General features: G+C 38.4%; 1 protein-coding gene across 4 annotated transcripts in view; it reads left to right on the top strand.

Moving 5' to 3' along the window:
- Nucleotides 1–16,774, top strand: part of iqsec3a (IQ motif and Sec7 domain ArfGEF 3a) — a 115,802-nt gene that overhangs the window by 88,758 nt on the left and 10,270 nt on the right. For all 4 annotated transcript variants that reach the window (XM_044185845.1, XM_044185848.1, XM_044185846.1 and 1 more), the window contains 5 exons: nt 2,297–2,463; nt 6,862–7,001; nt 12,267–12,392; nt 13,668–13,767; nt 14,306–14,464. In XM_044185845.1, coding sequence (XP_044041780.1) covers nt 2,297–2,463; nt 6,862–7,001; nt 12,267–12,392; nt 13,668–13,767; nt 14,306–14,464 — 692 coding nt within the window. The remainder of the gene's footprint in view (nt 1–2,296; nt 2,464–6,861; nt 7,002–12,266; nt 12,393–13,667; nt 13,768–14,305; nt 14,465–16,774) is intronic.

The following is a 16,774-nucleotide window of genomic DNA, read 5'->3' as shown; positions in this document are numbered from 1 at the left end:
ATGACAGCAGCAAATGCCAAATGTGAAGACTGCCAAATCCATTTCAGTGAGCAGCATTTTACCCTCTCGGTTTTCGTTTTTTGGTTAGTCATTTTTCCATGTCTTTCTGTGCAGAGTAAGAGCACACTTAGATAGGAAGCAGCATAATTTGAGTTTTTTCACTGCATGGTGCAACAGTACATTAGGATTTACAGACAAGGGCATAATTACTGGTTGCTGCGGAGTCACAGTTTTCAGACACTGAGATGTGAATAAGCATCTGTGTGCAGCCCTGTAATTATCATGCTAAAACAAACTGCATGATGACGAACACACATGAAAGCACTGCTGCTTAACCTACAGACACAAGTGAGAGGACACAATGAAGTAAGAGGTTCTTCATCACAAAAACCCAAGTATATACAATATAACTGTTATTTTCTTTATATACACATTTATTTCATCTAGCAAATAATAAGTTATAATTGCTTTCCACAATGTTAGTGTACAAAAAAAAGCCACATAACTTGCTGCATTATAATGCACTAACCCAATAATCACATGATTTCCTTCAGAGACCTGATACTTTGATAAATAGTATTATCTTATTATAAAAAAAATTCAAACTTTCATTTCCAATGTCAACAAAGAACCTTTAAACACAATAAATAAGGTTTTATTTCTACTACAAAGAGCACTATCTTTTATTGCATTATCTTTGATTGATGATCAGTTCTAGTGTCTTTTTTACGAGAATTATCTATAAATAAAAACAGCTAAATAATACCTGAAAATGTATAGAAGTTGGGGGACATTTTCAGCCCTGAGTAGTGTCTGCAGTCTGCCTTGCAAGCTTAAATGCGGTGAGCATACTGTAATAACTGAAGGCAACTCAGATGAGACATATATAAAAACAGGCACACATGTACAAACACAAGGTTTTGTTTTTCCTTTTGATAATCTTGTGAGTCTTAAGCAGTGTTGGAAAGCACATTAAAAATGATATGTGTGTGACAAGGTATGAACCTACTGTATGCATACTAATATGTGTGTCTTTACGCAATGCTACAGAGACATTAGATTCCAATCATGCGGCTCAGCGGGTTTGCAAAACGGTGCTACAGCCCCAATGTGGAAATGATGACTGATTAAAGTAACGATTACAGTGTACACTCCAACACACAGCCCACAGGGTCCACACACACGCACACACACACACACACACACACACACACACACACACACCTTCTCATTCTCCTGTTACTCTGTATATAACTGTCTCTGATTAATCATACACAGTAGTTGTCGTACTATTGTATTATTCATCCCCTAACCAGGAAGTATCTATGCACCTCATAGAGACAGAGAAACAATTTATCTCTCTCCTTTGGGCACTTCTTTCTTAAAACACACACACGCATATGCAAACACCCAAAGTAGGTGTCTACAAATCTTTTAGATTCATGGTTTCCATAACCACATGACACAGGCATTTCCATTCTCCACCTCTTATATTTAGGGGTGTTTTTTGGGAACTACATCAAACTGAGCCTGGCCTCTGTTGTGTTCTTTTGCAGAAAAGTGCCTAGGTAAGGGATTTCATATTTTAAACTTGATATTTTGTTTCTGCGGCACAATAACAACCTGCATAAATCCAGCAACCAGGCCCATAAATGTTGCCGAATGTTTAACTATGGCTAAGGGCTCAGTGAACTCACCCAAGATAAAGTCAAACGCAGACACATGCACCTACACACGCTCTTAGTTTTCCTGAGTAATGCATGGTCCATGTGACTATCCAATCCAGTGGGACAAATGTGTTTATACAGAGACAGCAAACTGCTTCAGATGAAGCCACAAGCAAAACTAAAGCCATGACTCTTATTGGCTGCGACACTCTCATGCTCAGCTTGTTTCAAGGCATTCATGAGCATGTAGTGTGTTGAAGGATGCCTTTAGTTTCTAAGGATAACGTAGCATCTCTGTCTTTTCTCCCATCGGTTATCCCTTCCTACCTGTCCCATACATTTTTCTAATTCATCTCTCTCTCTGTACTTATCATCCCCTCTAAATGGCCTCACCTATTCTTTTAAAAATCCTGTCTTCATGTTTCTGCCTCATTCCTCCATGTTTGTGTCGTCTGTCATGACTCACATATCTATTACTACATGCATTCATCCCTCTCCTTTCCACCTTCTTTCTTTTGCCTCATACACGATGCCTTCTTGCATAAAAAATGTTCCTGTTTCTCTTCCTTCTACCATTTTTTTCTCAGATTTTTTACCCTCTTCTTTATCTACCTCCTTTACACCAACAGTCAGCGCTACTGCATGTGTAACCCCGACGTGGTGCAGCAGTTTCACAACCCAGACACGATCTTCATCCTGGCCTTCGCCATCATTCTGCTCAACACCGATATGTACAGTCCCAACATCAAGCCCGACCGCAAGATGTTGTTGGAGGACTTTATACGCAATCTAAGAGGTAAGGGCACATTAAGGGAGTTAAAGTGACATTAATTAGTTGATATAATCGGGTCAAGTAATGTAGGTTAGTTTTTAGGTGTGCAAATGTGCATGTGTGTCACCTGAGAAGGTTTTCTGAGGAGTATGAGCTGGATGGTTTGCTCTGTTCGTGAATGGTGGAGCTAATATTGAGAGAGAGAGAGAGAGAGAGAGAGAGAAAATACAGTAGCACAATGCAAATTTCACATAGAATTTTTAAATAATAATGTAATGGTAGTGGTAATATTAATAAAATAATAATAGTAATAATAATTGTAGTAGCGGTTGACAAGCAGGAACATGGGGGCAGTAGGAGGCCCGCAATCACAGATCCAGACTCTGCAGCTCCGAAGGCAGAAATACCTGCTGAAAGCGACAGAAGGAGAGACGAGAAAGCACAAAACTACGTGAGACAGAAGATGTCGAGTTAGTAACATGCATTAATGGGATAAAAATGCATACAGATGGAGAGGGAGAGGATGGGAGAGGAGAGAGGTGCATCATGGGAAGTCTCCTGGAAGTCTAGGCCTATAGCAGCCCTAACTATAAGCTTTATCAAGAGGAAAGTCTTGAGCCTACTCTTAAATGTCAGAATCAGAATCAGAAATACTTTATTGATCCCCGAGGGGAAACTCTTTTGTTACAGCTGCTCACTGTCACGTTAATGCACACAGGAATAGAAGTACTAATAGAACAGAAATAGAAATAATAAAAATAAGTGTGGAGATGGTGTCTGCCTCCTGAACCCAAACTGGGACCTGATTCCACAGGAGAGGAGCTTGATAATGGAAGGCTCTGGCTACTTTTGGACACTCTAGGAACCACAAGTAACCCTGCATCCTGGGAGTGCAGTGTTCTAGATGGGTAATAAGGTATTATGAGCTCTTTAAGATACAATGGTGCCTGACCAGTAAGGGCTTTGTAGGTGAGGAGAAGGCTTTTAAATTCTATTCTGAATTTTACAGGAAGCCAGTGCTGAGAAGCTAATATTGGAGAAATATGATCTCTCTGTGACTAACTTTGGCATGCTGGGAGGATTCATTGTTAACTTGTTCAAACTGAGATCGATCTGAAAGATAGGATTTAAACCAGCTCAGTGCGGTTCCTTTAATGCCAATTAAATGTCCCAGTCTCTGGAATAGGATGTGATGGTCAATGGTGTCGAATGCAGCACTAAGATCTAACAAGACAAGTACAGAGACAAGTCCATTGTCCGATGCAATTAGAATGTCAGAAGAGGCTCAGAAAGCTTTCTCACTGACGTGTTTCAGCACAAATCCTTACCAGCTCCAAGGGTGCTGTTCTGTAGCCAACCCTGACATCTGCAGTCCTGTATGAAGGAACAAGGAAAAATAATTTCATATACCAGTATCAGCATGAGGACAGGCAAGAACCAAAGGAGGAACAGAAGGTAGAAAGCAAAGAGTTTTAACAAGACTACAAGTCTTCAGCCATGCTAGCTTTACTTGGGCACAGCCATGCTTTGCGCTAAATGCTAACGTCAGCATGCTAACATGCTCACAATGACAATGCTAACAAGTTGATGTTTACCAGGGGTACTGTTTATCATGTTCGCCCTTTTAGTTTAGCGTGTTAGCATGCTAACAGGCACTAATTAGCACTAAACAACTGACAACTACAACCACAACTACAACTGAGCAAAAAGGGAATGGGAATAGATTGTGATAAACAAAAGTATGGGACAAATGAAAAATTTGGCCTGATGAGGGCACTAGATGAAAAGTCAGAAAATCCCTAAAGTTATTACATTTATTCCTGTGGGGAACGTGAATATCTGAACCAAATTCATGACAATTCTTCCTAAGTGTTCCATACCACTAGGCACTAAAGGAAGAGTCAAAATTTAATGGCTTCCTCCATCTTGGGACCATGAATGTTGATATATTTAAGTCAGTCCATCTAATAGTGGTGGAGTCAAAAGACCAAAGTGGTGGAGACCCACCTACATTGCTATCCATAGAGTCATGCCCCTAGCATGGCAAAAAGTATTGTAGACAAATATATTTCACCCTCAGTGCTGGGGTATTGATTTATTTATGTCAACTGAATACCACCAAAAACTGGTATACGTCACCACAGACAGGAAGAAAATTGAAAGACCCAAGAAACATTCCATAATTATAGTATATGGCTTTCAATTTCAATTTACTCTATGGCACAAAATGTCAAAAGTGCTCACCCATGGCTAATATATGACTGTACAGAGGTGCTGTTCCAGAAGTTAGAGAAAATATTGTGACTATTTCCCAATAGTTTGAATTTCACTACAATGTACAACAAGAAATATGATAAGAAATCAGTAATATTCAATAATCCTCCAAATATATTTCCTAAATATGTCCTGTTGGCGGCTTTGAGCAAGGCAATGGAGCCCACAGATGAATCAGTGAAAGTGAGTCAGTATCCAACAGTGTTTGGATCTGTATTCAATCAAACCGCTATGCATAAATTTAAGTGATAAAAATAAGGTTACATTTCTATCCCTGCCTGCCGTGCTTTACACATTCACAACTCATAACGACAGACAGAAAGCACCTGCAATTCTTGTCTCCCATATGCAGGCAGATGCTCATTCGCAGAGAGTGGAGAAAGAGACAGGAGCGTTGTAGTTTTCCTCTCCCTCTGCGCAATCAATCAGGGAACACTGAGGTCGATGCAGAACAACTTTAATAGATTCATCCAGACTGTTCCCCACAATTAAATTAAGTTGGAAAATCAATTTCTGCATCTTATGCAAATTAAAATATGTCACTCTCTCTTGGCCTCTCTATTTGTCTTCTGCTCAGTTTACTATGTTTTCTCTGTCTCTCTTTCCATTCTCTTATCTTATCTTGTTTTCAGTCAGAATATTATTTTGTCTGTTTATTCATTTGTCTTTCCTTGTTTATATTCTCTCTGTTTCTCTCCTCTTTTCTCCTCACTCATGTCTCTCATACACACTGACACACTCAACTAATTGGCTGATGTGAAATGCAATTATACACCAGAAACCAATAGTAATGAAGAACCATATAACATTCATTATCTCAATTAAAACAGACTGTCTGTGTCAAAGCTATTCCACAGTGGGCCAACATAATATAAACCAGCTTCCACCATAAATGAATCCAGTATGTCAGCTCACTGAAAAATGATAATTGTAGTGTCTCAGTTACTGGATATTTTTGTTTTACCCAAGTTTCCCCTAGGAGCTTGGACCATACCTCTTTTTTTCCCTGTCTCCTGTTTTTTTGATTATCATTATTATTATTATTGATTTACAGCAACCCACCATCAGGACTTAAAAAGTGAAGTGAACTTTCTGTGCAAATCTGAGACCACTCTCTCTAAAAACAGTCTACAGCCATGCTAGCAGCTCTGTGGACTGTACTTGGGCGCTGCAATGATTTGAGCTAAAGGCTAACATCAGCATGCTAACATGTTCACAATGACAATGCTAACATGTTGATGTTAAAATATTGACCATGTTCACCATCTAATTTAGCTTTTGATTAATTAATCCATTTAATAGTTGTTGAGTTATTTCAGTCTAGACCAAAGTGATGGACAAGTCAACCTTAATTGCCATGCAAAGAGCCACTAGAGAGAGGGCTAAAAAAAGAAAGCAGTGAAGTCGTGAGGAAAATTAAAGGAAAATGGGAGAACTGGCAGAAAAATAGAAAAAAGAGACATTCAGCAAATAAGTGTAAGTTATTAATCTGACACTTTACACACATTTCCCCCTGGACATCTCCTCCTCTTCTTCTGACTGCATAATGTGCAGCGATGTCTCAGCGGTGTCCCAGGGTGCCTCACTGTCAACGGCATCACTTGTGGTGGCTTCATTTTCCCCAAACACATCCTGCCCCATTGAAAACTCAATGTACCACACAGCGTGGTACAGCTGTGTGGATATAACAGGGAGCATCTCGAGGGCACCTTCAGCCTAATGACGTGCAGCTCTACCTGCGTCGAAATGCCACGGCCTTGAACTGCAATGTGTTCCAGACAGAAAATCGTCTAAGAGTGAGGCGGGGTGTTAACCTTTCACTTGCCAATTAACCTCCTCTCACATTGCCTTCTGTCATTACTTAATGGAGACAATGAAAGACAAAAAAGTCAAAGAAGGACAGACGAGCAGACTGAGAGAAAGAGCTCTCTTTTGCTCTGAATATTGAATTCTACTCTTTGTATTTCAAATAATGAGGCAAAATAAATGTGTGTCAGTACAATAGGTATACAGCCATGTGTGTAAAATTTTTGTATTTAAGCCATCACTCTATATTCCCTCTGATGGACAGGACTGTCTGCTAAAATTAAAAGCAACCAGCCTGTAATGTGTGTATACTTGTGTGTAATCACCCTATTCCCATCTTAGGTGTGGATGATGGAGCAGACATCCCCAGAGATATGGTGGTGGGAATCTATGAAAGAATACAGCAGAGGGAGTTACGCTCCAACGAAGACCACGTCACCTATGTCTCCAAAGTTGAACAGTCCATCGTCGGCATGAAAACAGTAAGGACACTCAGACACACGTTTGTTCTATGCTTGTGAGGACCATCACTGACATATTCCTTAGCCCTTAACCACAACTGCATAGCAAATGCTGACCCTTGCTTAACTTTAACCTAAATCATATTAACCTTTAAACTGCATTATTCTGTTTTTGGCCACTTGGGGCACTGCGACAAGTTGTAAACACAACACTGACATATTGCGAACTTATTAGAAAACAGTCACCTACAAACACATCCAGCAGAGAAGGAGCAACATTATCATTCATTTGGAGTCATGTTTGTAGCCACTGAGTGAATGTAAGTTGAATATTTACTCTTTAAGCTCTGTTTATGGTCTCAACCAACTCTTGAGGGAAATATCCTGCTCTTTAGCTGCTAAATGCTCCACTATGTTCACCAGCTAGTCACTAACTTTGTCTATCTGCTGTTTGGTGCTCGGTAGGTTCATAAGTGATTTTTTGCTGAAAAAAGCTACTTTTTGTAAACTTTAGTACAGAGAGAGTGAACCAAAACAAAGTTGTGGGCTGTAAACCAAAACAATGAACTAAAAGATGCTAAAATGCAGAACTGCAGAGTCTGGTGATAATTTTCTGTTGGTTCATCACTACAAATGACCCCTTTCACATTATACTCATTTCGTCCTTTTAATATAAAAATATCAATTAGAGCAGTTTTAACTCTTAAACCAGATCTAAACCCTCAAACAGCCAGTTGAAGTGAGAACTAGCTCAATTTCCTAAAATGTCCTCAATCTCAAGGCCTAAAATTTGATCCTTGCAAAGATACACAGATAAGACACAGTGCACACACACAGAAGTAATTTAAACTGATTCCCGGATGGGTTTGAGTTGATGGTATAGTAACTGTTTTCCTAATCAGATACTGTAGAACCTTTGCCAGTTGTTTGATGTGGATATGAAATACATAATCATTTTCCATTACACAGTTTTAATTTACATTTAGTGGCCCACTATCCCTGCCCCTATTTTTCACAACATCTTCTTATACTCTTCTTGGGTTGCTAGAATAGTTTTTTTGCCAACTCCATGCCAAGTCACTCATTCATTATTCAAGGCCTTATCACTATCACCTAGCCTTAGTAGCATTAGTGCAGCACATTTATTAGCCATTAAATGTCTCACCAGCAGCGCAATCATTTCCTCAGGTCATTACTCCAGCTAGATACATCATTAACCACTGCTATTATCAGAGTCTTTTTTTTTTTTTAACTGTTTAAGGTTAAAAGGCTTGGTCAGTGCACATGAGTAGCATAATGTAAGTTCTTGAACCTAACACTGGAATTTCTTTAGTTAAGAGTCAACTTCATAGAAGAAAATGCTTACACATTGACTTGTTTTCATTCACTGTGTGAATATTTCTGTGGAAAGTCTTGTGTGTTCAAGTTTACTTTACAAGTCTGAGACAGACACAGAGGCAAATGTATTTATAATTGACAGATTACACTGATTCATGTGGGAATGTGCTGTGTTTGCCCACTCATAACACTGAAAGGCTTTTTAAAATGCTTCAACAGTTCAGGGAATTCAGTTTGAATCTTATCTTATCAAAGGCCTCTCAATCCTTTATTCATGAATATAGATAAAAGTAGCAGATTTTGTCCCCCATAGACTCTGGAATTTAACACTGTAAAATGATTGCATCCACATACAAGTATACACAAATTCTCTCAAAATTGCATTCAGGTCCATGCAGATTAATTAATTAAAACTAAATTCTAGAGTTAACATCAAAATTGGTTTTAGTCATGCTAGCAGCGTGGATCTAGGGATGCAATGTTGGTCTGTCCGTCAATTGCTCAGTCCACTACTTTGGTCCAGACTGAAGTATTTAAGAAATTATTGGACTGATTGCCATGTAATTTTAATAGACATTTATCGTACCCAGAAGATGAATCCTACTGAATTTGGTGATCCCCTGACTTTTAATTCAGCTCAACCATGAGGTTGACATTTGTGGTTTCGAGTGAAATCTCTCGAAAATTATTCTACCCCATTGCTTGTCTTATTTTTTCCTCAAAATACACAGAGTTTACAAGAATGACTTTATTCCAGTGTCTGGATCCTCTCTGTTCATGATACTTCAGTTCAACAGCCTTCATTAAAAAGTTTTTGAAATTAGATGTTGATTTAGATGCATAATGATGGGATGATAGCAGCTTGAAAAATTAATAATTGCTAATGATAAAGCTAGTTAGAGTCAGATGAATTTAGCTAATTAGTTAATTAAAGTCTTGTTTATAGGATGTCAAATATACAAATTAATGTGTGATGTAAACTAGCGACTTTAAAAGGACAGGCTTTAGCTATTTTCCATTGAAATAGTTGGCAGTGTAACTAAATACCTGCAAAATGAATTACATTCCCATGAGCCTCAGCTGCACTTTGTATTAGTGCTAATTAGCAATGTTATAATAATAATAATAATAATAATAATAATGATAAATTTTATTTATATAGCACCTTTCATACAAGAAATGCAGCTCAAAGTGCTTTACAACAAAGAAATTACATGCACCAAGTGCTTCACATAAAAAAAGACCGTGATAGAATGCCATAATTAATGGAAAATAAGATGGAAAATAAAAATAATAAGCATGCTAACATGCTAAGCTAACATGGTGAATATTGTAAACATAATACCTGCTTAGTGTTAGCATGTAGACGTTAGCATTTAGCTCAAAGAACTGCTGTGCAACATTATTCCTGCTAAACATCAGCATGTTAGCATTGTATAAATGTAGACTGTCTCATACTGCCTCCTGTCCATTCACGATATGAACCGACATTTTGATGAATTTCACTATAAATTTACTTTTTAATTAGTTTTAAGTTTTAATCCATTATATCCTGTTAACTTTCAGAATGACATTGGAACTCTGACATTGAAATGATTGCCGCCGTTTTTTTTTTTTTTTTTTTGGGCTTGTGCCTTTAAGTGTCTCTCAGTGATGGATGAGTAGCCATAGGATGACAGAGGGAGTGTTGTCATAGCCAAAACAATGATGGATTGTTGTGACAGGAAGTGACTATTCCCGCCCCATGGGTGCAGTCTGCCATAAAAAGAAAGAGACTTAGATAAAGTTTCCTCCTTAGAAGTACTAAAATACTATCACAGCATGTGTCAAAGTCCTTGTATTGTGGATTTAAAACTTATCTATTATGCTAAGAGGGAGTAGCCGACATGAAAATTATTTTAATATAATTGGTTTCTCCATGATAGGAGTTTGCTTGGTGTAAATATTTGATGACTTGATTAAAGCCATAAAACAACTCTTCCTGAATGTGATTAAGTAGCTTTACATCCAGATGTTTAAAATGTCCTTAAACATTTGATATGGATAACATTTGTAGAATCCATTTTTCTTTAGTCATACAACTAATTTGTTAATTATATGACTAAATTCTCTGTCACGCTGTTTCTTAATAATCCCATCAGGAAAGGACTGTATTTTATTTTTTGATCAAGCATTTCAAGCTAATGATGTCTTTACATATTTCTGACATTAGTGTAATGAGAAAGCAGGCTGGCTGTGGCCAGCTGGGTGGGAGACTGTATACCCTGCAGTGATGAGAGATGAGAGAGCAAGAGACAGAGGGAATGTGTGCACTCACTGCATTGTAAATAGTCCACAGGGAGCAGAGGGAATAAACATTGGAAATGCACAGAGAGAAAACTGAACAGAGGACATGAATATTTGTATTTTATCATGAAGAGGGGATCAACTCCACACAGTCTGACAGTCAGTCAGCTGCTGTTTGGATTGCTGTGATCCAACATGGAAAGCTGGATGAGACAAGTCAGAGAGACAAGAGTGTGAAGGGGTGAGAACATGATTAGATCAGTCTCCGAAGGCATGAGCCATTTTTGCAGTATAATCTGCTAAGGCGGGGAAAAGGACTTCAATCCAAGAGGAGAAGCCAGGCCTCTAGGGACACAACTGCAGCATTTTGTAAAAAACTAAACAAAATACCTTTACATTACACCTCCAAGTGTAGCGTTACCACCTTTCGTAATCTGATTTGGTCTGGTGTCAGAGCCAATAACTAAACAGCAAGATGTCTATTGCAAATACATACAACACTTAATTTGGCAACGTTTTGTATGATTTAAGGGACTACTAGGTTTACTAGAAGCGGATAGAACAAGCCTCACCCAACCTATAACACACTGCTTACAATATAGCTTATAATGAAAACACAAAACATTCAATGGTCAATACCAGTCTGGGGACAGGCAACATTAACACGTCAAAGCCAAATCCATAGAAATAATATACAGTTAGGGCACTATACAGTAGATGGATAATGCAGTACAGTTAAATAGTCTGGTGGGGCTTGATGCCTCGGATACTGTAGAGACGCAAACAGCTCGAAGAATAGTGATACGGCTAAAAAAACAAAAAACCTAGGGAGATAAAAATACAAGGTTATGGTCTGCGTTTACCATCTATCCAAAGGATGTATCCGGCCTCCCCACCTGGCACATGGTGTATACAGCTCCCATATTTAAAGTGGCTATAATCAATATTTTTAAAACAATGTTAAGCTACCCCTCTCTCCCCTCTTTCCATATAAATAAAATTGCCTTTATTATCAACTACAATAAATATCAGTTTGCATTGTTAATACTGGTGGCAAAACAATTACTTACACATGATAAAGTGCAAAGAAATGTAAAGGACATACTATAGGTATATCTTTATACATTTCATTTTGTTCATATACTAAGATGAGACTTTTTGCTTGCTCAAATCTCATCTAGTTAATAAAAAGGGTGAAAAGAGCAACCCCCAAATTTCAGCACAGCCAAGTAAAGAATCCTAAAATGTAAACCTCCATTTATGCCCGTGCTCTCCTCACACACTGTTAATATTTGGATAACCTTGAAACAACATGCAGTCTTATCTGTTGCTCTACAGTAATGAATGATTTAAGATCTCTTTTAAGACTCTTCAGGTCAGCCTGCATGTCACTAATTAGTCTCAGCATACTGTGTTTAATGGGCTTTTTTCCAAATACTTCAGTCTTAGCTTTTAACCCCAGTGAGTAAATGTGTCGAACTCCAGCTAAAAGTCATTTGTATTAAAAGTCTCCCTGTTTCACTTCAATACTTTTTCTGCAGTTTCTCTTCATCTCGTCCATATCTTCATACGGTCTTTTGAATGATTTTAAACCCTCTCAGTCACCTTATCTGGGTGACTGAAGCTCTCCTTTTACCTAGACGTCTGTTTCTTTCTCTGCAGGTTCTCTCTGTCCCTCACAGAAGACTGGTGTGCTGTAGTCGACTTTTTGAGGTGACTGATGTCAACAAGGCCCAAAAACAGGCAGCACACCAGAGAGAAGTCTTCCTCTTCAATGATCTCATTGTGGTTAAGTATACAAAAAAACTGAGAATCGTAATGAGAGATTCAGTGTAATAATACATGTCATTGATATGTTGTTTACAGTTTCTTTTAAACCACCCTTAAAATGGTTGTTTCTGCTGCACACAGTCGAGTTTTGAAGCTGCTTATTTTGTTGTGACAGCTGCAATGCACCATCACCTACTTCGACTGTGAGCTCCCTCTCTTTTATGTTGTTTCATAACTCAGGACTCTCCGGCCATTTCTTTTAATAATAGATAGTAGCAAACGCAGTGCACTCATAAGCAAAGATCTGTCCCCTACAGAGCAGCTTGAAGGGCCAGTAATAAAGTTTTGTTTCAGTCAGGCCACAGCACAGATAAGCTGTTTATTTGCTCCAAAGTCATGTAGATTGGAGAATTATCAAAGGTGTAATGTTGGACATAATTAATGTGCTGATTAGGAGTCACATAGGGGTTATCTATCCAAAGTGCTTAACTACTCATAATTATGTCAAATTGTTGATCTCACTCCAAGAAAACACAGTAAAAGAAAAAGCGTCATGGCAATTTCCCCCATCCTTTTTCTGCTAAAGCATAAAAGTAATTGGTAGCTGAAGGAAAAGGAGGTTAAAAGGCCGATTTTGAAGTAAGAGGCGAAAGAAGTGTATCTTCCAACATCACAGTGGAATTCTGTTCATTTGGCACTAAAAGTTAGCGGTGCGATATATTCCAGCGAGACGTTTTCTCCTGACAGCTTTGAAAGCGGGGCAGAAATTGTCTTTGAAAAATTTTAGTGCAGAATTAAAGTGATGGGGACTTTTTCTTTGAATTTGGTCCCTGTTCTAGCAGCTTGAACATGTCAAGAAGTGTTTAAAGTGCCAATGTGATGTATTGGTTTAATACAGCTCGCCTGGTAAATTATGCCCCACAGTAACGCTGCAAAACAAATTCACCTCATCTTTCTCTATCTGGAAGGTTATTCAATGAAAAAGCATAACGTCTCTAATACATCCTGATGTAAGCTTGCCAAGGTGTTATTTTTCATACGAATTAGAGCACTGGTGCACAATCTGCAACACTTTGAAGGTTGTAGTGTACATTAATATTGATTATCTGCTCTTTAAATGTATTTGAAATTATCAAATAGTTTGTTCTTTCCGAGCTTTCTTTGACATTGCCTGTGATATGGTAATCTCAGTGACAATCAAAAGGATTTCAGAAGTGCTCGGAACACAAATTTAATGGGCTCTCCTGTCATTCAAAATTATTACTATAACTCTGGTTTTCTCGTTGTCTGCAGATCTTGAAGCTTTGTCCAAAGAAGAAGAGTTCTGCAGCCTACACTTTCTGCAAAGCTATGGGCCTACTTGGCATGCAGTTTCACCTGTTTGAAAATGAATGTAAGACACGATGTTTTCACTGCAGACAGTTGGCATGAAAAACATAAAACACCCAATGCTTTGGACTGTTAGAAAGCAGGGGAAAGAACCCCCAAGTTGATGTGAACAAGGGAAATAGGAATTATGGCTGAATTTGAAATAGGTTTAATATTAAACTTCTTTTATTTCTATCAGGTACGCTACTTTTTGTTTTTTACATTCATGATGGCAGAAATTCATCATCCTGGACTCGGTTGGCCCCAAAACTCATAGCAGTTTCACATTAATCGTGCCTTTGAACTTTTAAAAATGTAGTTATACCAATCCCTTCAGTCCATATTGCTTGATAAATTTCAAAGCATATTTGAAGTACCTTGCTAAGCTGATTGTTTTCATAACAATATCTCCAAAAAGAAGATAATTAGTTTACAATTCTACATTTCGTGGAATTTTGATGCCATTTTTGCACCTGTAGTATTACACTCACTAAAATCTTGTTCATGCAATTTCTCTTTTTACTTTTGTCTCAACAACTCACTGTCCTCGCTGTGCTCTCCAGACTACCCTCATGGCATCACCATCCTCTCACCTTTTGGCTCAGACAAGAAGCAGGTACTTAACTTCTGTGCCCAAAGTGCTGAGGAGCTGCTCAAGTTTCTAGAAGACCTGAAGGAATCAATTGCGGAGGTGTCAGAGATGGAGCAGATACGCATCGAGTGTAAGTATCTGTCCTTATATGGTTTTTCCCTTGATAGTAAAATGACCGTTCACAACATTGTCCATATCACACATTTTTGTGCCCAGATTTGCCCATGTCTTTTTCAATACATTGTAATCTTTGATAAAACAGATTTTTTGGTAAAGAACAAACAGTTTCTGTGGCTGGAAGTGGAGACTGGAGGCTACCAGATAGAGAGGGGAAATGATAGGCATATGTGACAAAGAATGCCAAAAGAATTAAAATAATTGTTAGTATTTGTTTTAACTGCTTTGAGCATATGGATTCATTAAATCAGAATGATGTCGAGCTCTTCATTTTCAAATTGACGCAACTCTTGTGGCTGCATGCATGTACAGTATGCTGGTGTTGGCTTGCATCCATCATGTTTGTGTGTATTTCTCCTGTGGCAATGCACCCAGCAACAAAAGAAGGGTCAACATCCTATTACATTTTGGACTAAATCAATAAGCTCACATCTTGGGAAGTGGGAGAATACAATGGGTTCTAAGATACTCTGTGTGGGGAATCAATAGGTCCTCAGATAGTAGACATGAGTCAGAAGCCGTCGTTTGTTTTGTACTATTTGCTAACTGGTAGTCAGCATCCCAGTGGTGTAGGTGCAGAATGACTTTTGCATTTTGTTTCCTTTGGTGCACTGCAGCTCAAACAGACTACAGGAGGGCAGTACATTGGAGGTGAAAAGAGGCCAGTGTTCCTGGAAGCAGCCAGGCAATCTGAGTTGTTTGGGTCTGTGCGCATATGAAATTCTCCAGACAATAAGACATGCACATACTTAGACACACAAGGAAAACCAGAGTATCCAGAGCCTGGCTCCTGCCAGTGGGCATCAAAGAGAGCATCCCTGCTGGGATTTGATGCATCTGCATTACCCTTCACAGAGAGGGAGGGCCAGCAGCCCGGTGAGAGCAGGCAACAACATATGGAGACAGGCAGAGGGTGACAGAAGGAAGTTATTTCTCTCTGTAGAGTGGAGGCATGGATAGACAGCAAAAAATAAAACAAACAAACCAATACACACATACAAATAAGAATGCATGTTGGGACATATTTGTTAAAAGACGAACAAACACAAAAACAGCACACACTTTTTCCTCAAGAATAAAATAGGAAGAAACTTGGAGCAAGAATGATTGTTGGCACTTGCACAGACAAACAACAGATCTTCTTTTCTCCTCTTAAGTGCTTTGTATTGTTGGCACATTAGTAAACATGCCTGCGGCTGGCTCACTTATGTTTGGGCTTTCTCTTTTTGAGATACTGTAGGAAAGACAAATCCAGTTTGTTTATCTGGAGGTGCATTTTTGTGGACGTTTATAATGAGGAAATTTAGAATGGAATTATGTTTATATTAAATCAGCCCTACACTCACTTTAAACCTAAAAAAACCCCCCTAACATTTCACAGATAGTGTTCAGTATTTCTGTTCCCTTCTCTACAGTCAATATGCCTGTATTGTAGTCTGTAGGCCATACTGTAACTTTGGTCAATTTCCCTGTTTAAGTACATAAAAGTATATATTAAATTGGGAAAAGTACTAATTATAGGTAAGATAGGAATTTCTTTGTAAGAACTGCTCCATTTAAACCAAAGCAAATATTCATTCAGTATTAATTTATTATTGGAATCTTTATTCTTCATATATGTTGAATTTTATGCTTGGCTGTTGGGAAGTTTCACATTTTGGCATGTTTAGCCGACTTGCTGTGCACTGACTAAAAGTCTCTGTACTGTAGGTTACACTAGCAATTCATTGGAAACACCATTTCTATTTTTACTACAATTAGTACCAAAGTACATAGTTAATTCCAGGAAACTTATTAGGAAATTATTAGAAAAGTACCGACCTGTAAAACAAAGTGTTACCAGTGTTTATTTATAGCTTTGTCTGACCCATTTTCCAGGAGGTAAACTACAAAGCAGGAAATGTTCTGTTTAGTTTGTCAGATTTTTGTCACACTTGCACCAAAATCAATTGGAGGACATTGTGTACTGCACCCTTGAGGTCTCACCTGGCAGTTTTCATGGTTCGGCATCAGAATTAGAATGCAGTGCAGTGTTGGAGACAAAACAACATTTAGTCATCATGATTGGAAATGACATGCAATTACCATCAAGTGTGAAGTTAAATTAGAGAGATGGAGAGTCGTGTTTTGAGCTTAGAGAAGAGAGTGGGAGGGGAAGGCAACAAGAGCATGAGTTAGAATTATAACGGTTCATTTTGTCACTCTTACCCATCACCCTCTACCAGTCTGTCTCTCTACCTATTTTGCTCCCTGTCATGGTGAT

This window comes from Siniperca chuatsi, linkage group LG23 (genome assembly GCF_020085105.1).
Source record: "Siniperca chuatsi isolate FFG_IHB_CAS linkage group LG23, ASM2008510v1, whole genome shotgun sequence".
In the NCBI taxonomy this organism is placed as follows: domain Eukaryota; kingdom Metazoa; phylum Chordata; class Actinopteri; order Centrarchiformes; family Sinipercidae; genus Siniperca; species Siniperca chuatsi.
This window is presented reverse-complemented; position numbering and strand designations above follow the sequence as displayed.